General features: G+C 54.7%; 4 protein-coding genes across 12 annotated transcripts in view; 2 read left to right on the top strand and 2 right to left on the bottom strand.

The window, feature by feature from the left end:
- Window positions 74-2,495, top strand: PARD6A (par-6 family cell polarity regulator alpha). Of its 2 annotated transcripts, none has more exons than XM_021094099.1 (3): window positions 74-768; window positions 1,156-1,378; window positions 1,611-2,495. In XM_021094099.1, the coding sequence occupies exons 1-3, from the start codon at window positions 706-708 to the stop codon at window positions 2,357-2,359; spliced, it is 1,035 nt and encodes a 344-aa protein (XP_020949758.1). In that variant the 5' UTR covers window positions 74-705; the 3' UTR covers window positions 2,360-2,495. The 2 variants fall into 2 exon arrangements, with proteins under 2 accessions (XP_020949758.1, XP_020949759.1); XM_021094100.1 differs by having other exon boundaries at window positions 80-768; window positions 1,614-2,495.
- Window positions 2,680-8,838, bottom strand: ENKD1 (enkurin domain containing 1). 4 transcript variants are annotated; one of them, XM_021094095.1, is made up of 8 exons: window positions 6,637-8,838; window positions 6,386-6,485; window positions 6,106-6,300; window positions 5,340-5,512; window positions 3,641-3,766; window positions 3,374-3,537; window positions 3,138-3,274; window positions 2,680-3,047 (listed from the first exon to the last, which is right to left on the bottom strand). In XM_021094095.1, exons 2-8 carry the CDS (start codon window positions 6,468-6,470, stop codon window positions 2,887-2,889), a joined length of 1,041 nt encoding a protein of 346 aa, XP_020949754.1. In that variant the 5' UTR covers window positions 6,471-6,485; window positions 6,637-8,838; the 3' UTR covers window positions 2,680-2,886. The 4 variants fall into 4 exon arrangements, with proteins under 4 accessions (XP_020949754.1, XP_020949756.1, XP_020949757.1 ...); XM_021094097.1 differs by having other exon boundaries at window positions 2,681-3,047; window positions 6,697-6,907; XM_021094098.1 differs by lacking the exon at window positions 6,386-6,485 and having other exon boundaries at window positions 2,681-3,047.
- C6H16orf86 (chromosome 6 C16orf86 homolog) lies at window positions 6,986-8,820 on the top strand. The gene is made up of 4 exons (XM_021094101.1): window positions 6,986-7,088; window positions 7,300-7,526; window positions 8,036-8,270; window positions 8,374-8,820. Exons 1-4 carry the CDS (start codon window positions 6,986-6,988, stop codon window positions 8,781-8,783), a joined length of 975 nt encoding a protein of 324 aa, XP_020949760.1. The 3' UTR covers window positions 8,784-8,820.
- Window positions 13,529-17,137, bottom strand: part of GFOD2 (glucose-fructose oxidoreductase domain containing 2) — a 54,241-nt gene continuing 50,632 nt past the window's right edge. For all 5 annotated transcript variants that reach the window (XM_021094103.1, XM_021094104.1, XM_021094107.1 and 2 more), the window contains one exon: window positions 13,529-15,086. In XM_021094103.1, the coding sequence (XP_020949762.1) occupies window positions 14,188-15,086 (899 nt within the window). In that variant the 3' untranslated portion in view covers window positions 13,529-14,187. The remainder of the gene's footprint in view (window positions 15,087-17,137) is intronic.

A 17,137-nucleotide genomic window follows, 5' to 3' on the forward strand; every position in this document is an offset into this window, starting at 1 on the left:
ACCCGAAACCTAGGCCCTGCCCATGAGCATGCCCGCGCGTGCGCACATGCGCGTCCTAGTTGGGAGTTTGTGTGCACTCCCATTGAATCAAATGGCTGCTGACGTGCTTGCTCTTACTTGAGCAACTCTCCGAGCAACGGTCCGCGTTTGGGCCGTTCTTCAGAACTCCTGTGGCATTGAGCAGGAAGGCGCAAAGGCTGGCATGTATGGAGAGGGAGGAATCTAGGGCCTGAGGCTGCAGCCAAGGGTGGTCCGAGCGAGTTAGCTCGGAGTCACTTCAATGCCTGTGACCCCAAAGAACTCAGCAGATATTTATATTATGACCCAGTTCCCTCATCTACAACATACACAGCCTTGTAAGGCCAATGGAAATAACAGCGTACAGCGCTCAATAAATACCACTTCCCCAACTCTCCCCTCGGCTTGGCCAAGCCCCTCCCCCGAGGCTCCCGGGACTTGACGACCGTAACGTAGTGACGTAAGAGGACGTGAGACTCTCCACCCCTCCAGCTCCGTTTCCTAGGAAACGTGGACTCCGCGTTCCACTCTTCGTCGCTGCCCCCTTGACGTCACGGCCCGGATAGGAGGGCGGGGCGAGTGCTACCGCCAGGGGCGGGGCTGCGCGGGCCAGCCGGCCCCGCAGGCTGTGCACCTGCGCTTCGGCGGGCCGCCTAGGGCACCGTCCCTGGCCCTCCCGGTCCCACGATGGCCAGGCCGCAGAGGACTCCGGCACGCAGTCCTGACAGCATCGTCGAGGTGAAGAGCAAAGTAAGGACCCCTCCAGCCCCAGCTCTGGCTCCGGCCCTAGGCGCTTCCAACCCTCACTCTCCCCTCCCTGACTCCTTGGTCCCCACCACCTTTTTCTCTCCTCCATCCTCCACGTCCCATTCTCTGGTTTTCCTTTTCGCTTCCCCCCATCCCACCTCCTCCTTTCCACTGCCGGCTTCTAGAGTCCCTCTGGCCTGGGTACCTGGAGGGCGAGGAGAAGACCTTGGACAGCGTCCCTTGCACTGGAGCAGAGGTCTGGGTGCAAGTCTGCAGCTGTTGTGAAGCCCTGTCTTTCCCACCCCTACTACCCTCGGACCTGTGGTGAGAAAGGGCACGGACTCTGTCCTAACCCCTCCTCCTCCCCCGACCTCCTACCCCCGCCTCCAGTTTGATGCCGAGTTCCGACGCTTCGCGCTACCTCGCGCTTCGGTGAGCGGCTTCCAAGAGTTCTCTCGGTTGCTGCGTGCGGTACACCAGATCCCGGGCCTGGACGTGCTGCTTGGCTATACGGATGCTCACGGCGACCTACTGCCCCTCACCAACGACGACAGCCTGCACCGGGCCCTGGCCAGTGGGCCCCCGCCACTGAGACTGCTAGTGCAGAAGCGGGGTAAGGATGGGGTACAGGGGGCAGCCTCTGTGGGGTAGGGTGACAGGGCAGATCTCCAAGGGTTAGACCATGCCTAGGGTACCCAAACTTCACCCTCTGCAGTCCTTGCCCTTGGCCTGACCTCCAAGTGGCAGGAAATAACTACAGTGTGCCTTCCCCAGGCCTGGGCCTGATGGAAAAGGGCCTGAGTGGGACATTAGGGTCTCTGATTTCAGTGTCCCCTCTCCTGCAGCAGAAGCTGACTCCAGTGGCCTGGCCTTTGCCTCCAACTCCCTGCAGCGGCGCAAGAAAGGGCTCCTACTCCGGCCAGTGGCACCTCTGCGCACCCGGCCACCCCTGCTAATCAGCCTGCCCCAAGATTTCCGACAGGTTTCTTCAGTCATTGATGTGGACTTACTGCCTGAGACCCACCGACGGGTGCGGCTGCACAAGCATGGTTCTGACCGCCCCCTGGGTTTCTACATCCGAGATGGCATGAGCGTGCGCGTAGCTCCCCAGGGCCTGGAACGAGTTCCAGGCATCTTCATCTCCCGCCTGGTACGAGGGGGCCTGGCTGAGAGTACAGGGCTGCTGGCGGTTAGTGATGAGATCCTCGAGGTCAATGGCATTGAGGTAGCTGGAAAGACCTTGGACCAAGTGACGGACATGATGGTCGCCAACAGTCACAACCTCATTGTCACTGTCAAGCCAGCCAATCAGCGCAATAATGTGGTTCGTGGGACATCTGGGCGTCTGATGAGGCCTCCTTCTGCTGGGCCTGGTGAGCCTGATAGTGACGATGACAGCAGTGATCTGGTCACTGAGAACCGCCAGCCTCCTTGTTCCAATGGGCTGTCTCAGGGGCCTCCATGCTGGGACCTGCGCCCAAGCCGCCTACTTCCTGGTGCCCGCAGCTCTCTGCCCTCCCTGGACGATCAGGAGCAGGCCAGCTCTGGCTGGGGGAGTAGCATGAGAGGAGATGGCAATGGCTTCAGCCTCTGACAGGCAAGGATGCAGGCCCTTGCCCCTCCAGGCTGCTGGGACATGGCAGAGACTTCCCCAGTGGGTGTTTTTAGCTTGCTCATGGGGCTGAATCAGTCTGGGGAACATTAAAGGTTTTCTACAAATGCAGTCATGGTCCTTGTGTGTCCCAGCCCTAGCCTCCTCCCTGATCCCACAAACCTTGCCCTCTGCCCTGGACATGAGGCAGGAGTGGAGGAGTGATAAAAAACAGTAGAGAGGTCTTCCTATAGTCAAGCAGCAGGAGGACCACCAGGCTTGGCATTTCTAGGGTAAGAAAAGATCTTATGGAAACAAACCCCGCTGTGTACAAAAGGTTTAATTTTGACAAAGTGATTAAGAGGCTGAGATGGCCCTTCCACAGCCACCAGTGGCTGTGAAGAGTGCTCTGGGGATACTGCCCACCCCACTGCTCCTGTCTTGAGGGCCACTCTATTATTGGGCCCAATCCGGCCCTTTGCAATCATGTAGCAATCCTCCCCGAAACCCGCCTACAACCAGGAAAGGACTCAGGCATCCATCTTCACAAAGACCTTGGGGCGGGAAAAGATCTTGATGGCCTCCTCTACCTGCACCAGCTTCCGGTCCAGTTCAGCACGGTGGCTCTGGGCCCTCAGGGAATCTGCCCCAGCAGGCAACAGCACCAGCTCACGCAGCAGCTGGCTCTGGCCTACAGGGGCCCCAGGAACAGTAAGTGCTGGGCAGGGGTGCACTGTCCCCAGTGGGCTCCCCATCCAGCCCCCTTTGCCCATGTACTTACTCTGGAGCAGGTTGCTCAGTGTCTCCAGCCGCTGGTTCTCAGGCATGCGAGTGTGGCCAGGGGGCATGGCCGGGTCTGGCTGGCTGTGCTGACGGGCCTCAGCCTCCCGTCGCCACAGATCCCTGCGCTCCAACAAACTGCGATGCACAGAATCAGAATGGATCATCCCAGGGCAGGTGTTGGCTCCCACCCTCCCTAAGTGCCCCTGACCCTGGGTATTGGGCAGTAGAACCTACTAATGGGGCACGTGACCCTTCTGTGTGGCATTATAGTGCTCCTGGGCTTGCCGTTGCTGCTCCAGCACCTGTGACAGGACTTGGAGCGAGCGAGAATGCCGCCGGGGGGCCCTCTTGGCAGTGCGGGCATTGTGGGTAATGAAGTCCACACCTGGGCCTGGCCCCTGGAGGACATGGCAGGCGTGATGAGGCAGACAGCACTGTGTTGTGCCCTTGAACCTCCCCAGGCTCCCTGCCCCACCTCCCAGGCCCCAAACATCCTCTCACCTTAGCATTGGGACCTGGCGGGGTTAGCTGGGGACTGGGGACACGGGGTGGTGGGAGCCCAGGGCCACAGCGAGAGTGTGCCCGCAGGAAGTGGGCAGGCTCTGTCCCGGAAGCAGGGCCGGGCTCCTGGAGGCCAAGTCACAGCAGAGGGATCAGTCAGGCTGAGGTCAGGGTCTCAAGTCGTAAGACCAAGACTCTGTCCCTCCAGGCTCTTAGGATCTTTCACTATCACCAGCCCTAGAGGTCTGGCCTCCCTCCTCTTGAAGGAGCACTTCTCTCCATCAGCATTTAAACATGTGTGTTTTTCACATCTTTAAGAAAACAAATAATCTTCCTTTTACCTTAGTCCTGACTTCAGGTACTATTCTCTTGCCTTCCTAGCCAAGCTTTCTGGCTCTGTCCCCATTAAGGTCTCCGATGCCCGACCTCCAAGCCCTCAAATCTAAGGCCACTTCCCTGGTCTCATCGTCCTCAGCCTGATCCTCAATAACTCCTGGGTCTCACTCCTGAGATCCAGACCTGATTCTCCATCTGCTTCCTGGACACATTCCCACTCCCTGGGAGTCCCACAAATGCTTCAGCTTCAACACATCCACATATGACCTTAATGTCTTTTCTCTCAATCCTGCTTCTCCTTCTCAGGCCCCTGGATAAAGAAATGGTGGCATTATCTATCCAAGACACAATCCCACTACCATATATGCCCCTGCCCATACCCTTCCCACTGTCCCTAAAAATAACAGTTATAAGTGGATTATGTGGTTCCCCCGCCTTTTTTTTCTTTTTACAGCTGCACCTGTGGCATATGGAGGTTCCCAGGCTAGGCGTCGATTTGGAGCTGCAGCTGCAGGCCTATACCACAGCCATGGCAACGCCAGATCCAAGCTGCATCTGTGACCTACACAGTAGCTTGTGGCAATGCTGGATCCCTAACCCCCTGAGCAAGGCCAGGGATCAAACCTGCATCGTGGATACGGATACTATGTCGGATTCTTTTTTTTTTTTTTTTTTTGGTCTTTTTTAGGGCCGCACCCGCGGCACATGGAGATTCCCAGGCTAGGGGTCAAATCGGAGCTGTAGCCACCGGCCTACACCACAGCACAGCAACAAGGGATCTGAGCTGCATCTACGACCTACACCACAGCTCACGGCAATGCCGCATCCTTAACCCACTGATCAAGGCCAGAGATAGAACCCGCAACCTCATGGTTCCTAGTCGGATTCGTTAACCACTGCACCATGACGGGAACTCCTATGTCGGATTCTTAACCCAATGAGCCACAATGGGAACTCCTATGTGGCCCTTTATGATGTGGGTCCAGCTGACTTCTTGGCCTAACCTCATGTTCTTCCCTCACAGTGCACTGAACACAGCATCCCCACTGGCCACACTCCCTCTGGTCTTAGGACTTCTATCCATGAGGCTCCATCTCTATAGAATGTTCTCTTCCATTCTCCCCTTGTCTAATTCCTACTTGCTCCTCAGAAGAATCATAACTTTTTCAGAAGTCATGACTTCTGAAAAAAACAAAACAAAACAAAAAAACCCAGCCCCGCCCTGCAGCAAAACCAGCTGTCTCCTAGTCCCCTGTCACCTTAGTCCCTTGGGATTTTCCTCCCTCCTCAGAACTCAGGTCAGAGTATAACTGCCTGTTGGCCAATAAGATGGGCAATACTTCTAGCTCCTTGGGGTAGGTACCTGCAGCCGGGCCTTGACACGGGACTCCACTTTGTCATACTTGGGTGAGCGCCACAGAGCCTTCAGGGGCCTAGGCTGGCCCTGCTCCCGGGTGCGCTCCTGCTCACGGAAGCGCCTCTGGATCTCCCTGATCCGCCTCAGGTTCTCCTGCTCGTGGTCTTTAGGGTCCTTCCCTGGAGAAAAGATGGTGCCAGGCTCTGCCCTACCTACAGCCAATGCAATCCACTCACACCAGTTGACTCACAGGTCCACACACTGCCTCCCACAGAAAGACCTTCCTGATGTCTCCATTTAAGTTAGATTCTCTATACATACTCCACCTCATCTCCCTGTTCCCTTCCTCACATGGTAATTATCTTCGTCCATCCCTGACCATTTTCTACATTTTCATTGTCAAGTATACCATTAATCATCTTGCACATCATATGCATCTCCTCACTTGTTTATTGTCTCCCACCTTGATTCAATGATGCTCTTCTTTAACCTTGTTTTCTTAGAAACTTTAAGGTCTGGTGCACAGTAGACGCTCAACAAAAATATTTCATTTAGGCCTGAATTCATGAAGGTGCGCTACAGGTTTCTGGGGAATACCTCATTTGATCCTCTCCCGTGAGGAAGTAGTGCATTTCCGCCTCCTTCTATAACTGGGGAAACTGACAGGCAGAGAGGCAAAGCCTGAGCCCTGATCAGGGAAGGAGAAGCAGCTGCTTTTGACCTCAGCTGTGACCTCAAACTCACCTAGAGGTCCCTTCTGCCCAGAACTTACGCTTGGGAGAGGCCCCTGGGCCTAGGGAGATACCCTCGAGCTGCAGCAGCATGCCACTCACGCCGCGCCGGCCACGCTCCAGAATTTCTCGGGCTCCGGGACCCATGCGGGGGCCGCTGGGAGGGGTGACTTCTAGGTCTGGGTTCCAGGTTAGCAGGTCCAACTTCAGCGCGTTTCCCTCAAGGCGCCCTTGGGCTGAGAGGCCAGACGGGGCGGAGTGCAGGGCTCAGTGATAGAGCTGAGCCCGACCCTCGCCAGGCTGCGGCACTCCTCCACTCACCCGAGGCCGGCCGCCGGTAGTAGTCAGGGCAGAGCGTAGGGTCTGGGGGGATAGGCCCCGAGATGCCGGACGGACCCTCACACATGCCGCCGTCGTCGCCCTGCAACCGCGCACGTATCTCCGGCTGGGGAACCCCTTTCTCAGCCCTGTGCTTCCTCCCTGGACCCGGGCCCTGACTCCGGCTGTGCCCTCCATTCCCGGCCCCCGCCCCGCCTCCCGACCCCGGCCTGCGCAGGACACCCCCTACTCACAAAATCACTTCCCAGCGGGGTTAGCGGCCCCTCTTCCGCAACACCCGGGCGGGGGCTCACCCAAGCAGTTTTACCGCCCTCAGCTGCCACCCGATGGGTTTGCTGTTGCCAGGTAACGGTGGTTTCCTTCCCTGAGGTCAGGGGCCAATGCCCCCTGGCGCAAAGCCTTCTGGGGCTTGTAGTTCCAGCTGAGCGTGGGGCAGAACGGCTGCCAGTTGCTCTTCTCAACCCAGCTCTTCTCTGAGATCAGCTCTGAGTCTGCCAGTCTGACTCCCTCGGGGCCCGCCTTCCACCTCCCACCCACCCCACCTTCCAAGCAACCGTCGAGGATGCTCTGATCCCCTGAGCAATGGCTTCAGCAGGGGATGAGAGGCGGCCAGGGACCCAGGAAAAGACGGCTGTGGGGCTGGCACAGCTCACTGAGGTGCCCACTGGCTACGCTCAGAATTCTGAGTTGACCATTAGGCTGTGTAGCCCTCAAACACTTGGGCACAGCGCTTTAGGAGACCAACTCTGTGCAACGACCCCCTCCCTAATTGCCAGGACAGGCTCCATAGCCTGGGAAGGGCATGGGATGGTGCCCTCATCTGTGTTTGATGTTTAATGACTGATCCCTTTACCCTTTGCCTGGTCGTGGTGACCAATTACCTATGTGTCACTTCTAGTGTCCAGTGATGGGAGACCAGTGCCTGGAGCCAGCCCTTGTGGCCTGCCAGACCCAGGGTGAAGACAAGTGTCCAACAGGAGCAGTCTCAGAGCCAGAGCTCCTGGAGGAAAGACTCAAGATGGAGGAAAAGAGGCTCAAGCCAGTAGCAGAGGCACTAGAGGAGAGAGGCCCCAGGCCTATAACCTCCATTGTGAAGCCCAATCATGGTCCGAAGAGGAAGCCTGTCAAGTGAGGGGACCTTCAGAAGGAAGGAGCTGCAGGGCTGGGGGTGGGAGGTGGAGAGTGAAGGTGGCTATCACCCTAGTAAGATTCCTAATCATTAAGTTCCCGTGTGGCACAGCAGCTTAAGGATCTGGTGTTGCTGCAGCTGTGGATCAGGCTGCAGCTGCAGCATAAGTTCAATCCTTTGCCTGGGAGTTTCCACATGCTGTGGTTGCAGGAAAAAAAAAATCCTCAATTGGGCATTCCTGTAGTGTGCTTCCTTATCCATCCCTGGCCACCACCATCACTCCTCACCTCTGCTGTCCCTCAAGTGCCCTGATGAAGGGATCATCCAGAGAGGGAGTCTCAAGGCCTTGGAGGGGACTGAGCTCACATGAGCTTTTGGCCCCTTTCAGCCCAGGGCCTTACTGGCCAGGAAAGGGACAAGAATCTAGGCCTGGGGTGATAGGCAGGAAGGGCTATTTCTTAGGCTCAGGGGGCAAGAGCTAAGCCTGAAGGCTGACTCCTCAGGTCTCCTTGTCCCCCAGTCTCCCAGGATCCAGCCACCAAGCCCATCTTAGGGCTGAAGCTGAGCTGCCACAAGGGCTGCTGCTGCAGAAGGAGGAGCTGGAAAATAGCCAGAGTGAGCCCTCACCGTCTGCCAAACAGCACAAAAAAGCCAAGAAGCGCAAGAGTCTAGGGACCCCAGTGCTCCCAGTGGTAGCCAGCACAGTGTCTGTGCCTTCAGAGACCTTGGGGCTGGAGCGTGAGTGGCAGTCCCTGGGCCTTCCCTTTTCCACCTGCCTGCTGGACCCCTGACATGGTACGGCTTGATGCTCCAGCCCCTGCCCTGCTCTGGGTCCTTGCAGGAAAGGCCCAGCGCCTGCGGCCCCTGTACCAGTACATCAACTATTGCAACCCTGAGCTGAACCAGGCAGGGGAAGGGGACAGGGAGGCTGAGGCTGAGGTGGAGCCTGAGGTGGAGCTGACCCTGGTCCCCGAGGAGGCAGGTGTGGAGCAACTGCAGGCCTTGCTGCCCATGGCAGGTGAGCTGGGCCCAGGCCTCACTTTGCCCTGCCCCAATATGTTTGTGTGCCCTGCTCACCCTCTGGTTCCCCTGGGAGAGGAAGCTGGAGAGGAGTCTGGTGGTTTGCCCAGCTTGGGGGTCAGCAGTCATCTCAAAGCTGAGGTAGACAAGTCAACTCATGTGGACATCAACAAGATGCTAAGTGTCTGCGCTGCCCCACTAGTACCCCCACTCTCTCCTCAGTACAAGTGAATGTCCTGCCCCAGTGGTAGCTCCCTTCCTCTCAAGCCTGAACCAGAGCAGCAGCTTATGGGCCTAGGCCCTTAGGTGGAGGGGGGCATTTGGCTCCTGCCCCCACCAGTGACGTTGGATATGCTACAAATAAACCTTTTTCGTTTTCTCAGACTGTGACTCCCCAGCTGAGATGCCTGAAGAGGGAGAGGATGGGAAGAAGGGTGGAGGACTCCCCAGTGCAGTCAACTTGACAGAAACAGAGATTCCTGGGCACTGCCCTAGACCTAAATGTATCACATTCTGCAGGGGTTCAGGTTAGGGGCTTGATTCTGTGCATTTAAAGCCTCTTTAGATGAACCAGACAAGATAACAGTGGGGTTGGAGAGGGAGGTGGTAAGGAAGAACTTGGGGCAGAGAAAGGAAAGGGACTGTCATGGGAAGCAAGCGCTTGGCTTTGCTTCCTGTCTTCAGGGAAGGGGCTGGCACTGTCTGACCTTGGGGACCAGCACTTGAGATCCTCCCCTGAGGTGGCAGAGTTCATTTGCCCATCCGAAGAGTGACAGCTCGGGAATGCTTCCCATTTGCTGGCAGATCATAACTGGACCAGATGTTGCCCCCAGAGTGGCCCCTGGTGACAGAGGTACTGATGCCTTTTCCTGGCAGGCAGTGGGTGGTGGAGGTGGACATTCTTTCTGGAGCCCTGTGTCTTGCCCTCAGGGGTCTCCAGTGCTGGCCGTTTTTGGAAACCACCCCCCCTTGCCTGCCGCCTCCTGGTCCTCTTGCATGTCCCTCACACACCTTAAACACACGTAATTCCAAATTACATGAATTTCTCCTCCTTCCAACCTGCTTTTCCTCCAGTATCTCATCTATACAATTGTTCAAGCCAAAATCTCCGTGTCACTCCGATGCCATCCTGCGTTTGGCTGACTCCTACCAGCTAATCAGACATCATGGCAGGTGAATCTACCCTCTCAGTCCAAGATCCCTTGAACCCCAGTCAGCCTCCTTGCCTGGGACACTCTCATCTCCAGGTGAGAGCTCACTAGTCTCCCTGCTGGGGGTCCCTTGCCCCACCAACCTGATGATTCTGCTACATACACATCTGAACCCCTGAGGGTGTTGCTCCCCCTCTAGCACCCTGTTCCTCTTGCCCCAGCTGCCTTAAAACTCTTTAGTGGCTTCCTGTAATTCCCTGACCACATCTTTCCTTTCTTACCTTCCCTCTCTGCATGTGGGGCTTCCCCTCCCCAAATGCCTTTTTTTCGTCACCCTCCACCTGGCTAGTATACATGCACCCTTGGAGACTCACCACACCTTGACTCCTTACACGCTGCTGTCATTGTGGGCTACATAACTGTCTTTGGGACTAGACTGTGAACTCCCCAGGGGTATATGTCACTGCACTGCATCCACCTAGCAGAGGGCCCCCATAAAAGGGACCAAAATAAGGAGACCAGGGTGGGGAGCTGAGGAAGCTGCAGAGAGGGACAGGTTAGGATCTGAAAGGCTGGGGCCATCCAATGTCCAGAACTATATGTGGGGCCCCTGGAGTAATGGCCTGGCCATTCAGGTAGAGATGGGGTGGACAAGCCCACATGGAAGTAGAAAGAAAATGGGCATCAGTAATTGCCTTGTGGTGCAGTGGGTTAAGAATCCAGCATTGTCACTGCAGTGGCCCAGGCCACTGCTGTGGCCCAGGTTCAATCCCTGGCCTGGGAACTTCCCCAGGCTGTATCCATGGCCAAAAAAAAAAAAAAAAAAAAAAAAAAGACAGAAAATGGGCATCAACCCAAGCTGCTCCCTCCGTTTGGGGTCACTTGGGTGCTCCCTGGCCCTCGATGGCAAGGCAACAGGGCAAGCTGCAGGGTCAGGCCTTTTCCCTGGGTAGTGACTTGACTGTACCAGGGTTCACTGTCCACGTAGACTGAATGTCCATAGGAATGAACATGGATTCTCCAGGATTTTTCAGAGGTAAAGGGCTCTTCAAGATAGCTGAGCTGGACCTCCTTACTTTATGGCTGAGGAAGCAGAGGCCTTGAGAGGAGTAGCCTTACTTGAAACCATACCCTGGACCTGCCTTTCCTAAGCCCTGCAGATCTCTGGACCTGGGGGCGCTCTGGCTAAGGCCTGATACGAGAAGGCTGTGCATCTGCTTTCTCTGTGTGGTCTCCAGGGCTGGAGGTGTGGGCCAGGCCAGCAGTGATAAGGAAGATCTCTTCCTATCTTCTCACAAAATACTCGGTAACCACAGAAGAACCAGTCTACATTTCCCAGGGCTTATTACTTGATAGGCTTGTCTAAGCAGAGTGGGTCATAGTAGCCACAGAAAGGAATAAGCCACTACTGTTCCTAGAAGCTCACTCTAAGTGGGAAATGCTGAGGCAACATAATTCAAAGAGACATCTGCCCCTGAAGAGCTAAGGACCAAGGCTGTGGGACCACAGATGGTGGGAGTGACTGCCCTTTTGCCCAGAGGAAGAGCGAAGAGGCAGGGTTTCCTGAAGAGCTGGGTGGTCTTCCAGGCAGAAGATATGCCAGGGATGAAGCCTCACTAGTGTGGAAGATGTCAGCCCCATGTAGGAGGGCCACTTAGCATGGCTGAAGCAGAGGCAAGGCCATCAGGAGACTAGGTTGGGTGAGTCTGGGAGTAATGAAGAGGCGTAGAGGCAAGAAGAGACCTTGGCCTGACATTTTGGAGAGGCTTCATGGGGAGTAGTGTGAAGGGAAGAATAAAGAAGGGAAAGACGGGACAGGGAGGTGAAACGACTGCTGCCATTGTCTGGGTGAATATGAGTCCTAGATTTGGTTGGGGGTTGGAAAATAAACAAAACTATTTTGGAAGTTCTCTTCTGGTTGCTGTAACAGAGAGGAAAGCTAACTGCATTTTCACTGGCTTGGAAAAACTACTTTGACCCAAGGAACGTCCTGAGGTTGGGGCAACAGGACCTGGGAGGTTATACTGCCTTCATCCAGGAGGGGGCGCTGCAGGACAAGTTTGGAACCAGCTAGGGTACTCAGTCACTCCTGGGAACCAGTACCCTGCTGGCTTCTTTGGCCACAGGCATTTGGGCCACTTCAAAGTACACATCCTGCATAGGACCAATCCAAGAGCTACATGACCGTAAAGATGCCTGAGGGACAGCCATGGGCCTAGGCTCTGGGGAGTGGACACAGTGTCCTCATAAAAGTAGCTCTGTCCTAAGCCCACATACAGTCTGCCCCAGAACTTCTCAAGGTCCATCTGTGTAAACAAGAGGTTTTGCTGCAGAGCCCTACAAAACCTAAGTGCCACTGTGGGTCAGCAACATGACCCTTTCTTAAGCAAGAGCATCTTAGATGTGATGGATGCATGTACTTTCTTGGTCAATCCCCAAATTTAGGGGGGAACCTCAATAACCTAATAACACAGAGGGATGACCTGGGGGATGAGCTGGGAGTAAGGGGGCAGCGTCTCCTTCAACTCTGTGAGCATCCTGCCTGGTGGGGCTCTCTCTACAGTGCACCTCCTAATTCAAGCCAGGCTGAAACTTTTTTTTTTGCTTTTTTCCTATGCCGCAGCTCACAGCAACGCCATCCTTAATCCACTGAGTGAGGCCAGGAATCAAACCTGAGTCCTCATGGATGCTAGTTGGGTTCATTACCGCTGAGCTGCAAGGGGAACTCCCCAGGCTGAGACTCTTGCTGTGGAGGGGAGGTGGTAACCTAGATGGGACCCTAGTGGGGAGGAGAAATGCCTGGGCCCTGAGAGTCTGAGAAGCCAGAAGCATTGCGGAAGGAGCAGTTCATGGTCAGCTCCGTAGTCAGAGGACCCTACCAGGCTCCTGACTCCTTCACTTATAACTTACAGAAGGCAAGTAACTGCCCCTCTCTGCCTCAGTTTTCTGCTCTGAATAATGGGAATATTAATAGGAGTACCTCATGGAGTGTTTTGGATATTAAATAATACATGGGAACTATCTACCCTAGGGGGCCCAGCAAGCAATAAACACACCCCAACACCAGCTTCTGTTATTTTTTCTCACAAGGACAAGGTTTGAAACCAGGATGAAACAGGAGCCTGATGACTCCTATAAGGGGTGCCAAGAGGAAGAAAGCGCCCTCTTTGAGCCCTTCTCTTGCTGGCAACGAGTCCAGGGAAGGGCAGAGATGGAAGGTTAGAGAAGGGAAGAGTTTGATCCAAGCTTAATCCTGGCAGAGGAAACAAAGGGGTGAATGTGTTCTTTCCTGCTGCACCACCTGCCCCATCCTGGCCCTGACAGACAGGGTTAAATTAAAAGGCTCTCCCCCGGAGAACAGATTAATAAAGCGGATGGAGACTGGCTGGCTGGGCCAGGGGGTACTCGGCCACACCCCTTCCAAGGGGCAGCGCCTTCCTCAAGTTCATCCTGTCTAGCCTCCTTGGGGCTAATTCCTTGGTTTCAACAACAGAATGCCTCCCAACCCCCAGTCTAGAGAGACCCCACACACTCTCCCATCATCTCCCTTAGACATCAGACCCCATAAGCCCCCTTCAGGAAGCCTCGGGTGCTGTTTGCTGAGGAAAGACTTCTTGGAGGGCTCCTGGGATCCAGGGTAGAGGGAAGAAGCCAGGAGGTGAGGGCAGGCAGTGGTGGGAGTTCGTGTGGCCCACCAGACAGTGATGGATCCAGAGCGATCAGAACTGCCGTGGAGCCACGAGGGAAGAGAAAAACAGAAACAATCTACAGCAATCAACAAGCTTCCATTATTAAAGAAACCCAATCTGCTAAACAACCAACAACCATAGTGTCAGACTTTCTGATTTATTTACTAACATTATCAGATGTTCCAGAGCTCTCCCTGTCTCCCCTCTGCCAAATCAAGGGCCCTCTGCCCTAGGTCAACAGTCCCTGAGAGCTCACCTACTGAAGAACCCCTCCTCCCTGCCAGGGAAGGGGCAGCCTGGAAGCCGGAAGGTTGCCTGGGAGAGAGGGCAGGTGTGGTTCCCTGAGGGATGACTCGCTGCCCTCACTGTTCCTGAGAAGCCCTAGCCCAGGAAGGGCATGGAGACAGGGCCTCTTGTCATTTCTCCTCTGGCATGAGCAATAAGCCAAGCTGGCTCCCAACTCTGCTTTCTCATCCAGTTAGGACCACAACTTAGGCTTTGCTGGCCCTGCTCACCAACAAACTATGCAGACACCCAGGGCAGCTCCGCCTTGCCCAGTGTGCCAGCCCTCTCAGCCAGGGCAGCAGGAATGTGCCCACCCCACCAGCCAGAGGAGTAAATGTGCAATGGAGGGGGCATTCTCCCGGGGCCAGCTTTGGATTCACCCAAACTCAACCCCACCCAAGTTGACGCGTCAAATGAAAGACACTGTCTGTGCTGTAGCCAAGTGTTCCCATCACAGCTCCTGGTCCCTCCCTTGTCCTTTGCCCCATGGCCAGGAGCCCACGTGTAGGCTCACAGGTTATTCCGCTGGAGTGCCTCGCATAGGTTCTGGTTGGCGTCAGGCTCCTCCGTCAAGACCTCCACAGCCTCCCACTCCCCGGATCGGCTCGACCGTTTGATGGCATCCACCACGCTCTGCATGTAGAGCCCATCCTCGAAGGAGGCGGCCATGGAGACAGGGGTGTGGTCCCATGTGCGGCGGTCCCCTTGTCCCTGGAAGGACTGGCGCAGGGCCTGTACCATGTAGACCATGCCCTTCAGGTAGAGCAGTGGGACATCCTGGGGCCCCTGCTCAGGCAGCTCCGTGCCCACAGCCAGCGAGTCCCTCAGCAGCAGCTCCTCTTGCGTGGCAGAGTTCTTCTGCCCATAGAGGTCAGCTCCCCGGGCGACAAGGCGTCCCGCAGAGCCTACCACCATGACTTCGTGCACAAAGGCACCTGGCATGTTGAAGTTGAGTGTTACTGTGCTGCACACCCCCCCTCCCATGAGCATCTGGAAGAAACAGAAGTCATCGCTGGTGACGTGCCGGATGCCACGGATGGCTGCATTCTGCCTCACAAAGGTCTTCAGCAGCCCATGCACCTTCTCAGCTCTCCGGCCAGTCAGGTGGGTCAGTAGGTCCACAATGTAGGTGCCCATGGTGTGCAGGCCTCCGCCGCCCATGAGTTCATCACAGATCCAGCCATAGTTGGGGCTGAGCAGGCTGCCTGAGTAGACACGAGCATCACAGATCATCACTGCACCCACGTAGTGCTCAGCAATCAGCTGCTTCATGCGCACGAAGGCAGGCAGGAAGCGCAGCACGTTCCCCACCAGGCTCATCAGCTGTGGGTAGTAGCGAGAGGCTGTCACCATCCGGAAGGCATCCACTGAGGTTGCTGCCTTCTCACAAACCACGTTCTTCCCAATACCTGAGAATAAAACACAGCAAGAAATCTCAAAGTTCCAAGGAGTTTACACTGGGAAAAGAAAAATCCATTTCTGGAGGACAGATGACTCAGGTAAGCTGCCTCTGAGACTACATGGTGGCCTGGGACAAGAGGAAATGTGATCGGCCTAGTGAAAATGGTACTCAGTGCTAGACTGGAAAAGAGTTATGGACTCAAGAAAGAGAATTAAGTTCTTCTTTTTCTTTTCTTTTTTTTTAAGGGCCACACCCATGGCACATGGAAGTGTCCAGCCTAGGGGTTGAATCAGAGATGCAACTGCTGGCCTACACCACAGCCATGGCAATGCAGGATCCAAGCTGCACCTGGGACCTATACCACAGCTCAAGGCAATGCTGGATCCTTAACCCACTGAGAGAGGCCAGGGATTGAACCCATGTCCTCATGGACACTAGTCTGGTTCGTTATTTGAGCCACAATGGGAACTCCAAGTTTTGTTTTGTTTTTTTGCCACGCCCGCAGCATGAGCAAGTTTGTGAGCCAGGGATCCAACCTGAGCGACAGGAACAACCCAAGCTGCTGCAGTGACAGTGCCAGATCCTTAATCCACTGCACCATAGGGGAACTCTGAGAATTAATTTTTTTTTTTTTTTTGCCTTTTTAGGGCCGCAACTGCAGCACATGGAGGTTCCCAGGCTAGGGGTCCAATCGGACCTGTAGCTGCCAGCCTATGCCAGAGCCACAGCAACATGGGATCTGAGCCACATCAGCGAACTATACCACGGTTCACAGCAACACCAGATCCTTAACCCACTGAGTGAGGCCAGGGATCGAACCCATGTCCTCATAGATGCTACTCGGGTTCGTTAATTGCTGAGCCACGACGGGAACTCTGAGAATTAAATTAAAAGGGAAAATGAGTTCTCCTGTGGTATAGCAGGTTAAGGATCTGGTGTTGTCACTGCCGTGGCTTGGTTAATGCTGTGAAGCAGGTTCGATCCCCAGCCCGAGAGCTTTCACATGTCACATATGTGGCCAAAACAACAACAACAACAAAACCCCCACCCATAAAATGAAAGGAGAAAGCACAAGCCAGGAGTGGGAAGTAAAGAGAAATGGTACAATGTTCATTTTATGTGTCAACTTGGTTAGCTTATGGAGTCCATCAAATACTAGTCCAGACACTTCTGGGAAGAAATCTTTAGATGTGATTAACATTTAAACCAGTAGACTCTGATTAACATTTAAACCAGGGACTGAACATGGGTCATCAGACTCTGCTGATTATGTGGGTAGGCTTCAACTAACCAGATGAAGGCCTTGAGAAAAGAGACCGAAATTCCCTGAAGAGGAAGGAATTCTGCCTCCAGACTGCCTTCAGACTAAAGTCTGCAACATCAACCAACTCATGCTGGAATTCAGATTTGCCAGCTTCTACAATAAATAGTGTGAGCCATTTATGAGGGATTACCCAGGGCCTATAAGCAATGCAGAAAACTAGACAGACAGCTGGTAGTATCACTCACAAAGGCATTAAAGGTTGAAGGGTAAGTATGGGGTGGAATCTTTTCCATTTTTTGGGCTGTGTCCATAGCACACAGCAGTTTCCAAGTGAGGGACTGAACCTGAGACACAGCACTGACAACACTGAATCCTTAACCATTAGGCCACCAGGGAACTCCAAAGAGAAGCTCACTTTTTTGGGGCGGGGGTGGGGTGGGGTGCTGTGGCTCGATGTGGAATCTCAGTTCCCAGACCAGGGACTGAACATGGACCACAGTGGTGAAAGCACTGAGTACTAACCACTAGACCACCAGGGAACTCCCAGGGCGTAGAATTTTTATCTTCCTTTCCCAAGTCCTCCCTATCTTAGTCAATGGCAATTCCATTCTCCTAGTTTCTCAAAACAAAATCACTGAAGTCAGTCTTGCATCCTGGTTTCAATCATCAGTAAATCCTGTTGGCTAAGCCTTCAATCTGTATCCAGAATCTAACCAGTTCTCTAACTACAACTGCCACATTCCTCATCCAAGTCACCACTGACATTTGCCTGGATTATTGCAATGCTAACTTAA

The sequence above is a fragment of the Sus scrofa genome, chromosome 6, assembly GCF_000003025.6.
Source record: "Sus scrofa isolate TJ Tabasco breed Duroc chromosome 6, Sscrofa11.1, whole genome shotgun sequence".
Lineage (NCBI taxonomy): Eukaryota > Metazoa > Chordata > Mammalia > Artiodactyla > Suidae > Sus > Sus scrofa.

Coding starts and splice junctions, on each gene's coding strand:
- ENKD1 (XM_021094095.1), bottom strand. CDS start 6,470: ATGTGTGAGGGTCCGTCCGGCATCTCGGGGCCTATCCCCCCAGACCCT. Junction 3,275..3,373: donor AAGGGTCACGTGCCCCATTA/GTAGGTTCTACT, acceptor TGTGCATCGCAG/TTTGTTGGAGCGCAGGGATC. Junction 3,048..3,137: donor ACTGAGCAACCTGCTCCAGA/GTAAGTACATGG, acceptor GGGCCCCTGTAG/GCCAGAGCCAGCTGCTGCGT.
- C6H16orf86 (XM_021094101.1), top strand. CDS start 6,986: ATGGCTTCAGCAGGGGATGAGAGGCGGCCAGGGACCCAGGAAAAGACG. Junction 7,089..7,299: donor TGGCTACGCTCAGAATTCTG/AGTTGACCATTA, acceptor TGTGTCACTTCT/AGTGTCCAGTGATGGGAGAC. Junction 7,527..8,035: donor ATGGTCCGAAGAGGAAGCCT/GTCAAGTGAGGG, acceptor CTGACTCCTCAG/GTCTCCTTGTCCCCCAGTCT.
- PARD6A (XM_021094099.1), top strand. CDS start 706: ATGGCCAGGCCGCAGAGGACTCCGGCACGCAGTCCTGACAGCATCGTC. Junction 769..1,155: donor TCGTCGAGGTGAAGAGCAAA/GTAAGGACCCCT, acceptor CCCCGCCTCCAG/TTTGATGCCGAGTTCCGACG. Junction 1,379..1,610: donor ACTGCTAGTGCAGAAGCGGG/GTAAGGATGGGG, acceptor CCTCTCCTGCAG/CAGAAGCTGACTCCAGTGGC.